The following is a 19,126-nucleotide window of genomic DNA, read 5'->3' as shown; positions in this document are numbered from 1 at the left end:
AGACAATTACAGTGCCTGATCAAGCATTCCAAAACAAATATGGGTGAAGCATGTATGCATAATTAAAAAATCAGCATATACTGTATATTGCCTTGAACCAAGCTTAGGCTAATTAGTGTCATTAGTGACACAGGAAAAAATAAACAATCTGCCGGGATGACAGGACTGTTAGGATGATTAGGAGTGACAGCGAGAGCACTAAAACAACAAGAAGATTGGGTCAAAAGACTTTCAGAGATGAATTTGGATCCTAACAAGGCAAAACATTCACCCTCTTGCTCATAAGCTGCCTGGTAATCAACAAGTGAACGTGTCCTTGACAAGAGCTCACAGTGTGATATCACACAAGTGCTGTTTTTAATCAAGATCAGACAGATTGGTCACTTTCTCAGTTCTCACTCTCATCTCCTGGTACTGAGGCCTCTACAAACAAACCAAAAATGGATATATGCTAAAGGAATGAACGTAAATGTATTTAATTATATGTTTACGTATTTCTACCATAAAAAGAGGATAGTATAGAACAGAACAAAGAGATAAAGAGGCATGAGACCAAGAGGATGTTTAAAAGAACATCTAGGCATTGTTGTGGTCTTAGACTTCAGGACTTTACTGTTTATTATAACTACACAGATAAATACTCTGCTAGAGGTATAGTTTTAGTCTTACCATCATCGATCACAGCTGACCACATCTGGCTTTTCTTCTTACTGGCCTGCCGGTCATGAGACTGACACTGCTGATCTCTAAACGTGGGCAGACCCTTGGAACACGGCGGCCCCTCGCACACTTTATGCTCCACGCTGGCCTTCTGACAGTGCCTCCCTCCTGGACCGGGCCTGGAGAACCAGAACCACAAGAAATACAGTTATACATAGAATTCATGTTCTATGACCTAAACATGAATTCTAACCTAAAAATACAAAATATGAAGATCATTATCAGAGCTGTAGGGGGATGACTGAGAATAAGAGATGTGTGGAGAGCCATGACAGAGCTCAGTCAAAAAATGACTGAGGGAAGGTTTTTCCTTTAACTAGTGGATTTTGAGAGCCCATAAACCTTCATTAGAGCATGTTTCACGGCCTTAAATTATGACAGCTGACAACATAACAGTCTAAAACCTGTTCAGTAACATGTATCCTCACATTTTCACAGTCTCCATCATGTTCCATCATTCAATCTGTCTCATTTCTTCTGTGAGTCTCTCCAAAATGTCTCTCATGTTAAAGAGTTTGCCAGACAGAACTGTTGTTTTAAAGCTTTAAATTGAATTATTAAACTTCTAGAACATTTACACCCCCATTCAAAACTTTGGGGTCAAAAATATTTTTGTGTTTTTGAAAGACTCTTAAGCTCACTAATGCTGCATTTATTTGATCAAAATAACAGAAAAACTATTGTGAAATATTTGTACATTTTAAAATAACTGTTTCTATTTGAATATATAATGTAATTTATTTCGGTTGTCAAAGCTGAATTTTTAGCATCATTACTCCAGTTTTCAGTGTCACATGATCCTTCAGAAATCATTCTATAATGCTGATTTGTTGCTCAAGAAACATTTCTTATTATTATCATTGATTTAACAAGTCTCCAAAGGAAAATAAAATGCCAAAACAGCAATTTACAGAATGGGTAACATGATAGAATAGCCTGCATGTTCAAAATGATGTTAGCAGAAAAGGACAGGTGTTTCTGAGGTGGAGCAAGTTATTATTTTGATGAAAGATTACAAAAGACAGTTTTTTCTGTGAATAAGACCAGTAATATATATGATTTAATGTTGTCTAGATTAAAGATTAAACATCACTCACTGAATAACACGGATACAGAGTTCAGCATGCTAGTTTCAGTGACGCAGTTATCATTTTCACGTCCTGCGCCACGTTGTTTATATAGCAAATGCATCTGCGCCCATCTGTGCGCTCATGGGCGTGCTGGTCTGAAAATCTTTAGATCATCAAACGGTTAGACCAGATCTTTAAAATAGGGCCCATAATATGTACCAATAAGTATAATACCAACAGAGATGATATAATATAATATAATAATATTAATAAATTAATATTTGCACACAACCCAAAACCTACAACCTAAACTTTCCTAAAACTTAACACTATTCTTGCAAAAGCTGCTATTTCTTTCAGTAAATGCAAATCTAGTTTATTCCTCACAGTCTTTCTTTCCCCTTTTCTGCTACTTTAAAACAGAACGTGACTTGGATGTCAGCCTTATTTTTCTTCCTTAATGCTCTTCAGTTTGCTTGACGCAGCTCCAAGTGTTTTACGATCCAAGGTGGACAAATGCGCAAAAGAGCGATTACCTAACAAACACGGCACAAGACGTTACAAGCGTCCAAAACAAAAACGCTCATCTTGCGTCTTGGACCATCGTTCACAAACTGCATGCTGTTCTAAAAAAAAAAAAAAAAAAAATGACTAAATGTTCTACGCAGGAAATAACTGGAAAACTTTGAATTATTACATCATGTTTTAAACACACATATACACACACAAAACTTTATAACAAGCTCTCTGGCAGGCTGTCAGGAATTGAGAAATGACACTCTGAGAGAAACAGCATCATTAGATGAAGGAGGAGAGTGAGAGGAAAGCTTGTTCCTGCAAAAACACAACCAGGATTATTGTGGTGCATTGTGAATGGTGAATGCGTTAGCACAGAGTCAAATCATCTCCTGACCGGAGCAAGATTAGGTTACAGCCTGTTTGTTAACAAGAGTTTTGCAAGACCAGTTAGTTTTGTATAGTAAACAGCAACGGACATGAGCAGTAGTGGCCAAAAATTATGCACGGCCTAGGAAAATTAACATATTCACCCTACAACCAATGTAATATTAATAACTGAATGTAGTCAATATATGCTTTTTCCTGAGTTTTTTTTTTTCTTTTTTTTTTTACATAATAAAATAATACCTCTAGCTGATATGCCTCCACCATTTCAGTGTTTTTTTTTTATCCCTCATATTAAAAAATATTTAAAAAAAATATCTAATTAAAATTTTTGCGGTTTATTCGAACTTGTAGGGTCAATAAAAACAAATATGCGACATAGAGTAACTTTTGGCCATTACTGTATATCTGAAAACATGGATGAAAATGAATATAAATCTGGATGAATGACGAGTTATTTACATCAGGTAAACACTGACCTGCTGAGTACTTTCCTACATCACTAGTCGACTAGTAAAAATGTGTAATCTTGTAAGCCCTATAGAGAGAATGAGAGTGATGTAAAGGCTTACGGGGGGTTGTCACATTTCCTCTGTCTGAAGCGCGCTCCTGTGCCACATGTTCGGCTGCACATGCTCCATGTGCTCCATGGACTCCAGTCTCCATCCACATGCTGCGGGATGGGTGTCTTACTGACACACTCACCGGCCCTGCACCACTGATAAACACACACACACACACACACACACACACACACACACACACACGTTGATCCAGCTAAGTGAGAACATACCAGAGTTTCATATTGTTTCTAAAAAAGTTAATTACAAGCAGTGCTGTGTTGATGCTCCTCAAACATTACATACAGTTTGTTCTAAACTTCTAACCTCATTTAATGAACTAATGCAATGATGAATTTTACATGTTTCAAGAAATACAAGATGAAAATCTCCCTTTGATTACACTACTGTTCGAAAGGTTGGGAAAGGTTTCGTTTTTGAAAGTCTCTTATGCTCACCAAGGTTTCATTTGTTTGATTAAAAATACAGTAAAACAGTAATATTGTGATATATTAGTACAGTTTAAAATAACTCTAAAATAATTTTAAAATGTAATTTATTCCTGTGATGCAAAGCTTCATTCCTGTGAATTTTCAAAATTTTTATTCCAGTCTTCAGTGTCACATGATCCTTCAGAAATCATTCTAATATGCTGATTTAATGCAAAAAAAAAAAAAATCTTATTATAATCAACGTTAAAGACTTCATATTTTTTTGTGTAAAGCATGATAAAAAAAAAAACTGGATTCTATGATGAAATGAAAGTTCAAAAGACATTAAGACATTAAAACATTTTTTTTTATATATATATATAAATGTCTTTACAGTGACTTTTGATCAATTGAATGCATCCTTGCTGAATAAATGTATTAATTATATTTTTTATTATTATTTTATATATTTTTTAATCTTACTGACCCTAAACTTTTGAATGGTAGTGTACATTGATAGATGGCTGTTCAAAATCAATGTCAGCATCAATGCTGTTTGCATACGGGAATACAAATCGTCATCTATCTTACATTTATTTGCTTTTAACACCCTGTAAATTTCTCTCATTATAATAAATGAAACGGTATATAGGTTTGTTTGTCGTACATTTATCTGACATTTTTGACCTGCTATACAGCTGCTTCAGCCACTCTATTCCCCATTTGTCAAAATGTTTTTACCCATAGTATTGACTATTTTTCAGCTTAAAAGTAAATAATTGTAATAATAGCCATTTTAATAATATTAAAGATAAAAAGGTTACCTTGTCGGCTCCACATTCTGTGCCGTCCAGTGGTGGATCTAGTTTGGTCTTACATGACGTGTCTCCCTCCACCAAACACCAGAGACCCGCACACATCAAGTGCTGAAACAGACACAGTTTAGACTCGTGTAGACAGCATCATAACAGTTTTAAACACCTTTAATAAATGGATGGTCTTTTATTTAATTTTTATTTATTTATAGATGTTAATTTATTTGATTAATTCATTAATTAATGTGTTTTGTTTTCCAATTTATACATTTTAATTTATTTTATAAATAAATGTATTTATTTAATGTTTTTATGCAACGTGTAAATTAATGCCCGCACATGTCCTTTCCTCAAACAAAGAGACTTTATTACCCAACAGCCCTTAAGATGGACAGTATTTTCTATGTGAGTCTGACAACTTCGTATTTTACTTCAGCCAGGCACGGTCCTTTACCTCAAGCACTCAATCACATTTTCCAATTTCCCAGTGAGAAACATTTTTAAAGGTGGCAGGACGGCCATTAAAGTGCCTTATTTATACTTTTTTATACTGTTTGTCTAAAACCTTTTTGTTTTAGATGTTTCTTTTTTGCCAACTGCTCTCTGCTTTTCATAGACGGACTATTCATTATCTTAATGCATGTTTTATGTGATTCCACACAGTTAGATATTTGCTGTAGAACTTCACAGATGGTATATGTGGCATATGGATGGTATACAGTCATGATGGACAGGCAGCAAGTGGAAATGTTTAAAGCCATGATTTGAACGGTTACAGCTGATGATAACATGCTCAGGAAAGCATGAACTGACTTTGAACGTATCAGATCAAGCCTGATACGCCAACACCTGCCATCCGCTCTTATATTTTCACTATAGCAATTTCTGAGCTGAAACTTCCAGCTGGAAATATCCAGAGCTCTAGGAGGAGGCTTTGTGTGGATAAACATGATTTATGATTATGTACGGAAACCCTTTTAAGTTATCACCTGCTGCAAATGTAGCCTGGATAATTTTCTATTTCCACTAGCAACATATGGGAATGATCGCAGGGCTAAGCCAACAAAAAAAGTAACTGTAACGAGATTCTGTTACATACATTATTTGGCAAAAGAGATGTCGGGCCTAGGAAAATTGACGTTTAAAAATTTGTTACAGATTTTGTAGGCATATTGCATAGTTGCGCTTGGAGTCAATAGTTTCATTTGTGATAACTCAATGAAATATGCCAAATTGAGCGGTTATGCTGTTTTTGGTCAGGCTGTCATACAGAGAAATGATGAACACATGCAAAAACAAGAACCAATGAAATATTATTAACTGATTATGTTGTAGTCAATGTATGCTTTTTCCTGTGAGCTTCTTGTTTTTAAATGCATTTTTGCATAATAGGCGGCTGCATATATGGAAAAAAAACACCTAACCCTAAAAAAAATTCTAACAAAAGGTTTCTCAGCTGTTTTTTGTGGTATTAGGTGTCCTTAATAACATACTAAAAGTTTACCAAAATTTGACCACTAGAAAGGTGTAATTTTCAAGATGGCGTCCAAGATGGGCAGGAAGCCCTTAAAATATCCTAACTCCTTCATTATTTGACCTAGCCAAGTAATCTTGGTGTCTAACCCCATGTTTTCTGGGTCTATGAATCCATTGGACTTGTCTGCACTGACATGATTACATACTTATGGAATACATGATTTCGTGAGATAACTGTAAGGTTTTATCTTTGTTTGGGGTGAACCAGAGATGTAAACGATTTAGCCTATGTCATGTAACTCCTACTCAGTACGTGTTTTTGGACACATACCCTTTTTTTGCTAAAACACAGACTTGCCATTCAATGTAAAAGTTATTGCACCCAAAAGTAACTTAAATTGGAGTTGTATAACTTTGATCATAAACAACTCTGAATTAGCCCAAACAGAGGCCTGTGTGTGAACCCTCTAAAATGGTCACTCATTTCAATTTGAATAAGGTAATACATATGTAATACATCCTCTATAGATGTTTTTGAGTATAAAGGTGGCATTATACTAAACCTCAGGTTAGATACGCCTTTGGGGGGAAAGGCGCATCAGAATCGGGTCCTTCCATTTGGTCCAGCTTTGGCTCCGCGGACATTCTCCAAGTGCATGGATGCAGCTCTGGCCCCCTTGAGGCTCCAGGGCATCCGTGTACTAAATTATCTAGACGACTAGCTCATTCTGGCTCATTCCAGAGAGTTGGTGTTTCGTCACAGGGACGTCATTCTCCACCACCTCCGGTCTCTTGGTCTCAGGTTGAATGCTCAGAAGAATGTCTTAACTCCTTCTCAGCAGACCACTTTCCTGGGTGTCCAACTCGATTCTCTCTCGATGCAGGCCCGTCTGGCCCCTGCTCGAGTTTCCAGTCTCCGTGCGTGCTTTGCCCGTTTCAGGCTCGGCCATCATGTAGCGGTGGGCATATGTCGCAGGCTTCTGGGGCTCATGGAAGCAGCCTCTCCTGTGCTGCCCTTGCGTCTCCCTCATATGAGACCATTCCTGTGCTGGATGAAACTCAGGGGCATCCGTCCTTCTTGGTCTGCCTTCCGCCTGCTGAGAGTGTCGCGCAGTTGCCTTCACACTCTTTGGAGGTGGAAAGACTCCCCCTTTTTACTTCAGGGGGTCAAGATGGGTGTAGTTTGCTGTTGGCAGGTTGTCACGACGGACGCCTCTTTGACTTGTTGGGGTGCGGTCTTCAAGGGCAGACCGGCGTACGATGTTTGGACGGGCGAGCTTCTCTCATGGCACATAAATTGCCTCAAGTTGCAAGCTGTCTCTCTGATCAATTTCTCCTTGCCCTGATGGACTCATGTCATTGTCAGGACGGCCAACATGGCAGTGGTGTCCCATGTAAATCGCCAGGGGGGCTCGTGGTCGCGCACCCTCGACAGGCATCCTCCTCCTTTGGGCTCAAGACAAGTTTATTTCGCTGAGAGCAGTTCACGTTCCAGGGGACCTGAACATCGCAGCGGACTTTCTGTCGAGACAGAAGCTCAAGTCGGGGGAATGGATGTTGCACTGCTAAACAGTGGCTCTAATTTGGAGCACGTTTGGCGAGGCGGACCTCTTTGCATCGCAGAGCTCGACACAGTGCCCCCTATGGTTTTCCCTGTCTCAGCTCATCCGACACCTCTGTGGATAGATGCCCTCGCTCATCCGTGGCTGGAGTTGAGACTGTATGTATCCCCTCCGGTCAAGCAAATCCCTGCAGTCCTTTGCAGAGTGAGGGAGTGTGGGATCCGCCTCCTTCTGGTAGCCCCATTCTGGCCATCCTAGACGTGGTTCTCGGAACTGAGCTCCCTGGTGGAGGAGTCCCCTTGGCAGATTCCTATCAGGAGAGATCTGCTGTCTCAGCTCCAGGGCAGGAATTGGCATCCTTGACCCGAGATATGGAGGCTGTGGGCGATAAGAGGCAATCGCTAGCGACAGACAGTGGCGTCTGGTCTTCCCGCTGACGTTTGGGAGACCATTGATAACGCTCGTGCGCCTTCTACTAGACTGCTGTATTTCTCTAAGTGCAAGGTTTTTGAGTCTTGGTGTTCGGCTCATGCAGTGGACCCAGTCAGCTGCCCGGTCGGTTCAGTGCTGGAATTCCTGCAGGATAAATTTGTCGCTGGAGTGGCTGCAACTACCTTGAGAGTTTTTGTCAGCTATCGCTGCCTATCGGGAGTCAGACGAGGTCCCCTTAGGTAAACACTGTCTGGTCTCCTTGTTTAAGCGTGGAGTTAGACACTTGAGGCCTGCACGTCCTGTTAGTGTCCCCACCTGGGATTTATCAGTTGTTCTGGAGGGGCTATTAGAGCCTTCCTCTGAACCCTTGGAGTCAGCTCCGGACCGGATTCTGACTCTCAAGGTGGCACTTTTGTTAGCGTTGGCCTCTCTCAAGCGCGTGTGGAATCTGCAGGCTCTTTCTGTGAGTGAGCCTTGTATGGAGTTTGCCCCAGGTCTTGTGAAGGTGTTTCTATGGCCTAGACCTGGTTATGTCACCAAACTTTTGTCCGCGTCATTCCGCTCTCACAGCCAATGAATTGGTGTGATTCTATACGGGTTCAGACAATCAGCACATGCCTTCACGTGGCAGCCCTGTTTTGACTAATTTGACAGTACCACACAGTTCTAATGAATTTATTCTTTATTGGAATCAAAAGAATGGTTATGAACCACAGAAACCACCAACACTAGGCAAAACGATATGAGAAAGGAGAAATATGCAATTACTTAAGGCGAGACACGGCAGGCAAAAGCATAGTTTTTTTTTTCACTGGTCAATTTTGAGATTTTGGGATATTTGTCTTCAATAACATGTCTTCTTTCAGACTTGTGGCGAAAAAGAGTCTGAAATACACATTTAGGTCTTTATTTTACTACACTTTGTCTGTTTGCATCTGTAGATTTCTCATAAATTCAACAAAAGTTGGCGTTCTAAATCATCCCACTGCTCCGCGATTGCTGGAGCACCCTGCACCCTGTCATCACATACACCGTAATTGTTTTCCCATCTAATATGTGAACACAATGAAAAAATTATTTTGAACCTGGCTTTATCCAATTCTTAGATATATATATATATGCAAATAAGCGCATATTTAATTAGATAATGACTAATTTGCATATTTAAACATTAAATTACAGAAAACTTGTAATACATTTTTTTCTCATCTTAATGTAGACAATCAACTGGGAAAGTTTCATGGTGATATCTGCTAGTTAAAAATGTTACCCTATTCACCTGTAGTGTCTCACCTTAAGGGAAATTTTACTTATTTTTCGCATAAATATGCTTGTAACCAATTGCTTTAATATATAATTGTGCTTGTAATCACTTATCTATCATGCAAATATGTTAATTAGAATATTACATGGCCCAAACATGTATCAGGCACCAGTATTCCTGGTCTAGGAGGAATACAAAGGAGTAATGGTCATTTTAAGGGTCCTGACGGCCGCCATTTTGAAAATGGCCGCCTTTCCTGGAGTCAAACTTTGGTAAACTTTTAGTATGTTTTTAAGTACATCTGATACTACTGTAAACCACTGAGAAACCTTTTGTTAGAATTTTTTTGGGGTTAAGCCATATTTGCAGCTGACTATAATAAAATAAAACCTTCAACTGTAGGTTTCCTTTTTTGACAAATCATTTTATCAGATAAATACCTTAACCAAGTTTAGTGTTTTGTTCTTTCCTCATATTTGAAATATTTATATATATATATATATATATACAATATTTTCCTCATATTTTGTTTAATCAAACTTGTAGGGGCATTAAAAACAAATATCGCCTCACTTTTGGCCACTAATGTATATCTGGAAGCTTATTTCCACAACAGAATAAAAGTTTACATCTCACAGTTCAAAAGTCAGAATTATAAGATATAAACTTGGTATTGTATGAAAAAAAGTAACAAAAATGTTATATAAAGTCACAATTACCTTTTCTATTTTTGTTTTTAGTGTCAAAAACGGAAAAAAAGATGTAAACTCCAAATTCAGCAAAAAAATTCTGAATTGCAAGATGTAAACTCGCAATTATGAGGAAAAAAGTCAGAATTCGTGATATAAACTCAATTATGAGTTTATAATGTGCAATTGCGAGATATAAACTCGCAGTTGTGAGTAAAAATTGTCAGAATTGTGAGATAAAAGTTGCTACTAACTTTTTAATTTATTTTCTGTGGTGGAAAAAAGCTTTCATACATGTATATGAGGTTGTTTAGGTCAAAAAGATTTGGTTGCTTACAATATCTACAATCTACTGAGATTTTTTTCTACTGCTGATGTTAATTTGTGTGTATGTACATGCATTATGTCAGTTTACGGTATGGAAACATGTAGTACATGAGTGCAGTATGATATCAGTGCATTCCCAGCTGAAAGACACACCTCCATATCAGTGCAGAAAGTTGCGTTCGTGCCGAATAAAATCTGGCACTGTTCATCAGCGCTGTAGTGCATCCCAGGAAGTTTGGCTGGCAGACGGACGAGGTAGCGGTTACGTGGGTCAGTATGCAGCAAACAGGCACTGGCCTTTGATCTGGAAGACAGTACGTGTTAGAGAAATCAACAGGATGTACAAAACATCTTCACAACAACTGGAAAAATTGCAAGCTTTAATACAAAAGAAGTTAGGAATTGCTGTGCTTCTAATACTGGTTTTCCATTCCTAATTAATTTGTTCAAAGTAAAACCGTCCTTTCTCCAAGTCCAATCTCTTATCTTCCTATAACTGTAAAGTTGGAAAAACACAGACAGCTGTAACACGGCAGATGTCTGCAAAACCAAAAGCGGTTTCCAAACTCTTATTTAAAGAGGGCAAATGAGAAATATTTTGAAAGGGTTGACGTTGATGCCTTAAACCCTAATGAGCGCATACACTTCGGGATTTCCAAGCACGTCTGCATTCTGTAAATATTTAATATTTTAGCTCATCCTAAAATAATCAGGAAGGCAAGGCCTGTTTGAGAGACCCAGAGTTAAAAACAATGTGCTATGATACTGTATGTTATGTAAAATATGTAAAATGTGAATAAATTGACTGTAAAATATTCAAAAGAAAATTGTCAAAGCAATTTTGAATTTATGTGAAAAAAAAAAGAAAAAAAAAGGGAATTTAAACGACAGAGCCTCCTCACTTAAGTCCCTTAATGTTCCATGTGACTCAGTGCAGTATGAAGAGCAGTAACGAAAGCATCTTCTTTAGACCTATTTGCTGTGTATACGAACCGGAATGGATCAAAGGTAGGTTGAAGACTGGCTTTGACATGTTGTAGTACCAGCTTCTCAAAGCGCTGTTTCTATTTTTTCCCCTATTTCAATGTATTTTATTTGTATGTTCTTGTAAAGCGCTTTGAGATGCAACTTTTAAAGGCGCTATATAAAATAAAGTTTATTATTATAAAACATTTCATAATGACCAGTGTAAGTGTGACTGGGCGATTATCGTTGAAGCTACTGATGACTGTCTTTTTTGGCAGTGTAATAATTGTGACAGAATTCAGGAAAGATGGAATAGTAGAAGTAAAGAGAGACGTAGTAGAAGTTGAAGATCCATATGAAAACCATAAACAACTGGTCTGCGCATGACTTCAACACCCTTCCTGTCACACCATCAGGGCCGGCCTCCTTCTTTGTGTCCACTGCCCTAAGCATGTGTCTCACATCATGCTACTGCACTGTGAGAGTGTGGCTGTTGGAGGCTGGTAGAGGTGTCCTGGTTGTTCCTACTGCTTTTAACTCATAACATGCAAAGAAACAATTAAGTTCCTCTGCCAGAGAGACGTCGTTGTCAGCGGTCTTTCAGTTGCTGGACTTATAATTGGTGAGATGCCGAATGCCTGGCCACACCTGCCATGGGTCCTTGTTATTGAGTTGGTCATCAATTTTCCTCTTGTAGGCTATTTTTGCTTCCCTGGTGCCTCTCTTCAGGTTGGCTCTCTCAATGCTGTAACAGGCTCTATCGCCAGACCTGGAGATGATGTTACGAATATGATCCTTAAATGGATAGTTCACCCAAAAATGAAAATGATGTCATTAATTACTCACCCTCATGTTGTTCCAAACCCACAAGACTTTCGTTCATCTTCGGAACACAAATTAAGATAACTGCCACTTTCAAGGCCCAGAAAGGTAGTAAAGACATTGTTGAAATAGTCCATGTGACTACAGTGGTTCAACCTTAATTTTATGAAGTGGCGAGAATACTTTTTGTGTGCAAACAAACAAAACAAAGATAACGACTTAATTCAACAATTTCTTCTCTTCCGTGTCAGTCTTACAGGGTTGGAACAACATTAATTCCAACATTCTGGAATTAAGAGTATGAATAGGTGATCTGATTGGCCTAAGTGTGGTAACGGTGTTGACCTAACCCCATTCTTGATGTTTGAATAAGCCTCGTCTAATATATTTGTCCCCCTTGTAGCATATCTAGTGTGATGTTAAAATTTCGGAAGAACAGCCTTTCGGTCTGTTTGATTAAAATCACCAGCTATGATATGGGCTGCTTCAGGGTAGTTGCTTTGTTGTGAAATTATAGCATTGAGCAGATAGACTAGAGCCATGCAAGAATTAGCATCTGATGGAATCTAAACAGCTGTAACTATAACAATGGTTCACGTGGAAGATAGATCGGTCTGCAATCAGATACTCCAAATCTGGAGAACAATGTCTGCCTATAAATTTTGCATCAATGCACCAGTTTTTAAGTATGTAAATGCATAATCCCCATCCCTTCCTCTTACCGGAGTCTTCTGGGATATGTGGGTGAAGCCACATCTCAGTTAATATCAAAATGCAACAGTCCTTTATGAGTTTATTCACAGAGATTTGTAGATTAAATTCGATCATTTTGTTGTTGATAGATATGGCATAAGTAAGAAAAATGCTGGGCAGCGGTGGTTTGTGCGGTTGTCTCCTTAGTCTCGCAAGTACGCCAGACCGCATCCGTGCTTTTGCTTCCTATGTTTCCTTTGCCGCCGATGCCTGCCGGAGCCGACAACAATCCACGGAGAGCCTGATGTCCTGGCCATCTCCTCCGCTATATTATGTGAGTCAAATTCTCTTGTTGTAGTCTGCTCCAATTGTAGTCCTGTGATCAAAAGATCTTGACGGCTGTACGTAAGATTTTCACAACTAAATGTGACACTAACAATCAAACATACAAACAAAAACACACATAAAGGGAAGTTGTGAAGCCGCTGCATGCATAGCTGTGGGGCCTGGTCTGTTACACCCCTAATCTAAAATAAACTAAATTGAACAAAAAAAGTAAAGTTCAACACATTTCAACAGTGATGGGAATAACGGCGTTATAAATAAACGGCATTACTAACGGCGTTATTTTTTTCAGTAACGAGTAATCTAACTAATTACTGCTTCCTCCATTACAACGCCGTTACCGTTACTGTCAATAAAAATGCGGCGTTACTTTAATTGAGCTCACTGAAGCGGTTTTCATCCGAGTAGGCTCTCTCTCAGCCAAAGGAGCTGCAAAGTTTTTTCTCTGGTGTGTGAGTGTTTATGAGGCGCGGGACTCGACAAAAGCGAGGCGAATGCCGCGAGCGTGCTCGACAGTGCACGAGAGAGACCGAGTGTGTCCGAGAACGCGCTCGACAGTGCGCGAGAGAGACCGAGTGTGTCCGAGAACGCGCTCGACAGTGCGCGAGAGAGACCGAGTGTGTCCGAGAACGCGCTCGACAGTGCGCGACAGAGACCGAATGTGTCTGAGCATAAATACTTTATTTATAAATAAATTACACATATCAGCATTTGAATAATCTCTGTAGCATATTGGTATCATATGCAATGTTTTAATTAGTTTATATAACATAAACTCCAAAATAACCTGCAGGGAACGTTCAAACATATTTGTTTGACGGTTGTGAGCACGTGCGGCAAACACGACTAGAATTTGGCTAAAATAACCTCTGATGATGACGTTCTCTGTAGGTTATAAAAATAAACCCCCAAAAGATTATATGGTATTATTATTATTTATGTTGATACATTGTTCAGTATTATATTGAAAGCACTTTTTGTTAAACTTACTATTGTGAGGAAGAAAATACTTCAAGTAGGCTATACAGAATGTCTACCAGTTGTAAAGGTGTGTGAGTTTTATCATTTTAATTATATGCACTAGTGTATGTGTATGTATATTTTTATTAGGCTACTATTTATTTATTTTTGGTACATTTCTTAAGAAGCATAATTTATTTTTAGACTTATTTGTTGGCCAGTTGTGGTCTGTGCAATAAATATTAAAAGTTCTAAACCATCTATTGTTTTATTGTTGCACTATAGTAATGATAATATTTTAATATTTAAGTTAATAGGTGTCTCTCACATTGTCCCACAGCAACATTAAAATAGTGTAGATTAGTGTACAATGTTTTATAATAATAAGATGTTCTATTTAGTGTCAATTTCATTCATTTAACATTTCATATTGGGGGTATCCAAGAAATGTCTTATATTTAAACTTTTTTTTTTTTTTTAAGTAACGCAATAGTTACTTTCCCTGGTAATTAGTTACTTTTGTAATGATGTAATTCAGTTATTAACGCAGTTACTTTTTGTGAGAAGTAACTAGTAACTATAACTAATTACTTTTTTTAAGTAACTTGCCCAACACTGCATTTCAATTAAGAGTGATCTGCGATCAGAAGTGACTGTGTCTAAGTTATGTATTTCAGAAATGTACATATAGAAATCACGCAGTTAGCTAACAACGTTTTAATTTAAGGCGGAAAACAATGAGCTCATTGAAGTAAAGAATACATGTTGTTAACAAATGATTAGGATATATAGAAAATGTAGCATTGGTGCATGTTGATAAAGTAAAACCATGGAAATTAATTTCCATGTGTGTAACATCATGCTACACACTAAAGCTGCTGTCATACAGGGCACATGTACAGTATGTGTACAAACAAGAAGCAACATGCATGCGTGAGTTTGGCGAGCCATGTTGTCATGTTATCGTAGCGAGGAGCTTTACTCTACAGGAAGAAACACTAATCTGGTTGATTGTCTCTGGCATTAAACTACTCTCAGAAGCTCAACAGCACAGTTTGGATAACGTTGGTATCTGCTTGGATATGGTGACACTTTGTAGTTTGAATTGAGGTCAGAAGTCCTCCGGGCACAGCAGACAGTGAATACTGCCGCTTTATTCTGTCATCGGCTGCAGTACATCCGTGAGGATCGATGACTCCAGCCGGTTCTTTGTTTATAGAGCCGGGCATTCACTATTAAGAATTGGCTTCCAGAATGAACTCTATTCAAATGCTTGACTGTTTGTCTTCCTCAAGGATCATTTTGCCAGAAAATGTACGTGGGAGACTGAATCTAGTCTGTTTAGTGGTATTTATTTTTACTAGCAAGTAGCTTGGAAATGATATGGAAATGATGTACTAATTATAAATATATTATTAATACTACAACTATTAATGTATATTACACATATTATTTATTAATATAAATATAATTATTATAATTTTTAGAATTAGTCTTTTCAAAATAAATAATTACAGTAAAATAATTATTCTCATTTGTACACAATTATTTAATGTGCACATAAAAGTTTTTCTGTATATGCAAACATAATCTCAAACACTTTTTAAAGGCACCGTAGTTTAATTACATGCATTCATCTTATTTGCTCAAATTAATTGTTCTAAAAAATCAAATATAATTATAGCAATATTGCTAAAATTACATTATAAATTATTACAGCAATGTTTAATTATATAATTAGTATAACACATGCCAATTTATAGACCATTCCACTGTCTAGTTATTAGTATCACCCATTAAAAAAATTCCATATTGGTTGATCACTACTTATAATACCTAAAAACAGAGGCTAGTTTGAGGATTTTATATTTTATAGAACTCACCTGAGGAACTTTTCCAGGTCGTCACGACTGCAGGTGGACCAGGAGAGATCACTGGGGTTACGACCTTTGACCCATTCCCCAGACATGATGTGAGAGTGGCCTGTGCAGCTGGCGTGATCGTCGTCATGGCTCATGCCCATGCTAAAGAGAGAAGACAATCACAAACACGAAACACTAATAAGAAACAGCAGGGATTTTCACAAAATATGAGTCTCACCCAGGCAAACTTAGTGCACAATAAATAGTTATTTATGCTTGTTAAAGATAATCATTAACATGCTGTTTACAAAGCTTCCTTTGAATGCATAACAATGCAATATTACTCTAAAATAGAGCGTATGTGCTCACGAAAGCCAAAGCAACTCGAGTCATAAGAGTACTTTCTCTTAGGCCCTGACCTACATTTCCCAAATTAAAAACAACAACCAAAAACTGAAGCAGCAGCAGTGAGCCCAGGAACTAATAAAGAGAGCAGTGTGGATTTCCAGGCTGCGTCTCGGCTCCCGCTAAAGACCAAAGCAATAAAAGTCAAAAGACACACACAGAACACAATAGAAATCAAGGAGTAGCCGTGGAGAACTAAATGAACAAGGAGAAGAATGTGAATGCTACAGTGGTTTCATCGCCACTTTATGTCAAGCTTTAACATAGACGAGCGCCTTTTAATGTGTTGAAGATTTTATTATTTAGAAAATAAGTAATTTAACTGTTTTTTGTACACTATTATTTCCTTTCTGTCTGTGTATGTCTTTGGGTGACTTTGGAACCTGAGAGCTGTGTGGTTACAGCAGAGAATTCTATTTCAGTAATGTCACATGGTACAAACTATTTCTCAAAATACCTATAGAATGTATTACCATATTTGGGAGAAGGAGAAGGTATATACGTTTGCTGGACAATCTTTCTGCGGGGGCTCTTTCTGCAGAGGGTCTCTCGGCTTTGTTTGTTAATAAAGTCTAATATTTCTGGTATCAAAAATCTCTGAAGTCATTTCCCTGAAAAGAAATAATTAAACCACAACAAATGGCGACCCCAGATGGGACGTGGCTCAGGAGCTGAAGAAGCCACGAAGGGATCGCTGGTGACTGACACAGACAACAGTGGCCGCTGTACTTTGAGGTGAGCAGTTTTGCTTTTGAATAAGGTATGTGTTAGTCACCAGTGGCCCGGATGTGGTAAGAAAAAGCTTCTCCAAATTTAAAGAACTTAAAAAGTGATTTTTGATATCAGAAATAATTGCATGCATTGTCTTTGTAAATGTCAAGTAGTGGGGGAGCTCCCGATAGTGTTTGCTAGTACTTGTTTAATCCTGAGTGGATTCTATAACTACTGGGGATGCTGATTTAGCGCTAAGAGTTTTGACGTACGTACGTAAAAGTTTTGTGTTTGTTCATCAAGTGGGCCTTGAAGGATGATGAGCAAAAAGCATGCACACAAAGGGTTTGAGTTTATTGATAAGGATATCAATTATTGATTTGTGGGTTCTTGTAAGTGGGCCTTGATGGATACAAGAATAGCATGAACACAGAAGAAGTTTTGTCTTACTTGTCAAGTGGGCCTTGATGGATGACAAGCGTACTGATATAAGGATATCAGTTATTGATGTTTTATACCTGTAAGTGGGCATTGATTGATACAGGTGTAGTTTAGCTTATATAGATGGTTGATCTGCAGACATTTGTAAGAGGGCCTTGAAGGATACAAATGAGCATGATTGCAGATTAAGTCAATTTCCGGGTACCTTATTACTCTAATAAGAGTTTACTCAGGGGAATTAAGATCATATATGACTCTTTTCTGTTGAGGGAGTGAAGAGGTATATGAATAAGGTAGTGTAAATAGAGGTTTTAAAAGTGTATTGTTTTTCACTGTTTTAAGGCTGACAGGGAGTGGAGTAAATATTTGTGTGTGAGTGGGCTCTAGATGCTTGTGGTTAAAAATAAGCTCTGTTTCTTGTGGATTTTGACCCCTTGCTGACCTCACAGACTATGATCTGGTGGTGAGGAGCTGTTCACTTGAGGAGAGATAAAGGTATGAAAGTATGAGTTCTGGGGATAAACATCAATAAGCCCCAGGAACAAGTATAAAGAATATTGTATAAAACAAGTTAACATAATAAGATTTATGTTTAATCAATAAATGTAATGATATATTAATAGATGAATACAAATAAGATTGCACGTGCTTAATATATTATATATTATATCTGAAGACGTCTAAAATTTGTATCTCATTATCCCTGAAGACAGAGTGGAAAAAAGTATTCCATTGCAGATTAATAAATTTGTGTTAAGAGAAAAATAACTGGTGCAGTGCTGAAGGTTAACAAGATTGAGTGACCAAGTTTCAAAAGTCATGAATACTTCAGAAGTTGATGAGAGTAAATAATAAGAGGAATTCATTGATGTTCATTGAGAAACTAGATTATTGTGAACACTGCATGCAAATATAGAAGAAAGATTGAAGTCTAATTTTATGATGGGGAAATTATTCAATTGTATTATTCTCAGATCATCAGAGTTATTGCTGATATAGAAAAACAGAACTAGCTTGCTTTTTCCTGCAATGAAGAACTGCTTTACTAATAGAATTGGGGAAATGCTATTGTCAACCAGTGAGATTTTTTATATAAAAAGGAATAGTGAAAAGATGCAGGTTAAAAAGTGGAATGTGATAAAGAACTAATAGCTTATATGTGAAAGTTCAATTTGATTCATGCAGATCTCTGAGTGTTCAAATTCCAGATACCTTCAGTGTCCTGTGGAAGCAACAAGAGGGCAAAGGGCAAAGACACAAATGCAGAGAGAAGAAGAGAGAGTGGGTGAGGGGTTCTCAGCTCCCCTCCTGAAGTTGACCAATCAAAAAGACTCAGAAAGACTGAATTAATATGGGAAAAGGTGAAACTTTCACTTGAGACTTTTCCTGAGGACAAAGAGAAATACTGAGATGCAAAACTGGCAGGATCGATAAAAAGCCCAAACTAAGAAGAGGCAGAGAAACAACAGAGCCTATTCTCCACTCTGCAATGGCCTTTGAGTGACGGCTGGCAAAACATGCAGAGCGACAGCCAAGCTAAAAACAGCAGAACAGACCCTTACGACACGACAGGTGTGACAAAACTTATGAACACTCTAGAGACTGCTTCAAATTTGGTTAATTATTATATTAACGTTATTCATTCTGATTATTCACTGGTCTCATAGCAATT

At 37.9% G+C, this 19,126-nt stretch overlaps 1 protein-coding gene across 2 annotated transcripts in view; it reads right to left on the bottom strand.

The window, feature by feature from the left end:
* Window positions 1–19,126, bottom strand: part of adamts17 (ADAM metallopeptidase with thrombospondin type 1 motif, 17) — a 132,502-nt gene that overhangs the window by 52,905 nt on the left and 60,471 nt on the right. For both annotated transcript variants that reach the window (XM_082154237.1, XM_082154238.1), the window contains exons 9-13: window positions 15,919–16,059; window positions 10,403–10,553; window positions 4,509–4,610; window positions 3,266–3,411; window positions 670–839 (exon numbers count right to left, since the gene is read on the bottom strand). In XM_082154237.1, the coding sequence (XP_082010363.1) occupies window positions 670–839; window positions 3,266–3,411; window positions 4,509–4,610; window positions 10,403–10,553; window positions 15,919–16,059 (710 nt within the window). The remainder of the gene's footprint in view (window positions 1–669; window positions 840–3,265; window positions 3,412–4,508; window positions 4,611–10,402; window positions 10,554–15,918; window positions 16,060–19,126) is intronic.

The sequence above is a fragment of the Leuciscus leuciscus genome (assembly GCF_965113295.1).
Source record: "Leuciscus leuciscus genome assembly, chromosome: 2".
NCBI classification, from domain to species: Eukaryota; Metazoa; Chordata; class Actinopteri; order Cypriniformes; family Leuciscidae; genus Leuciscus; species Leuciscus leuciscus.
The sequence above is the reverse complement of the archived record's forward strand: the minus strand, read 5'-3'. Positions and strand labels throughout refer to the sequence as shown.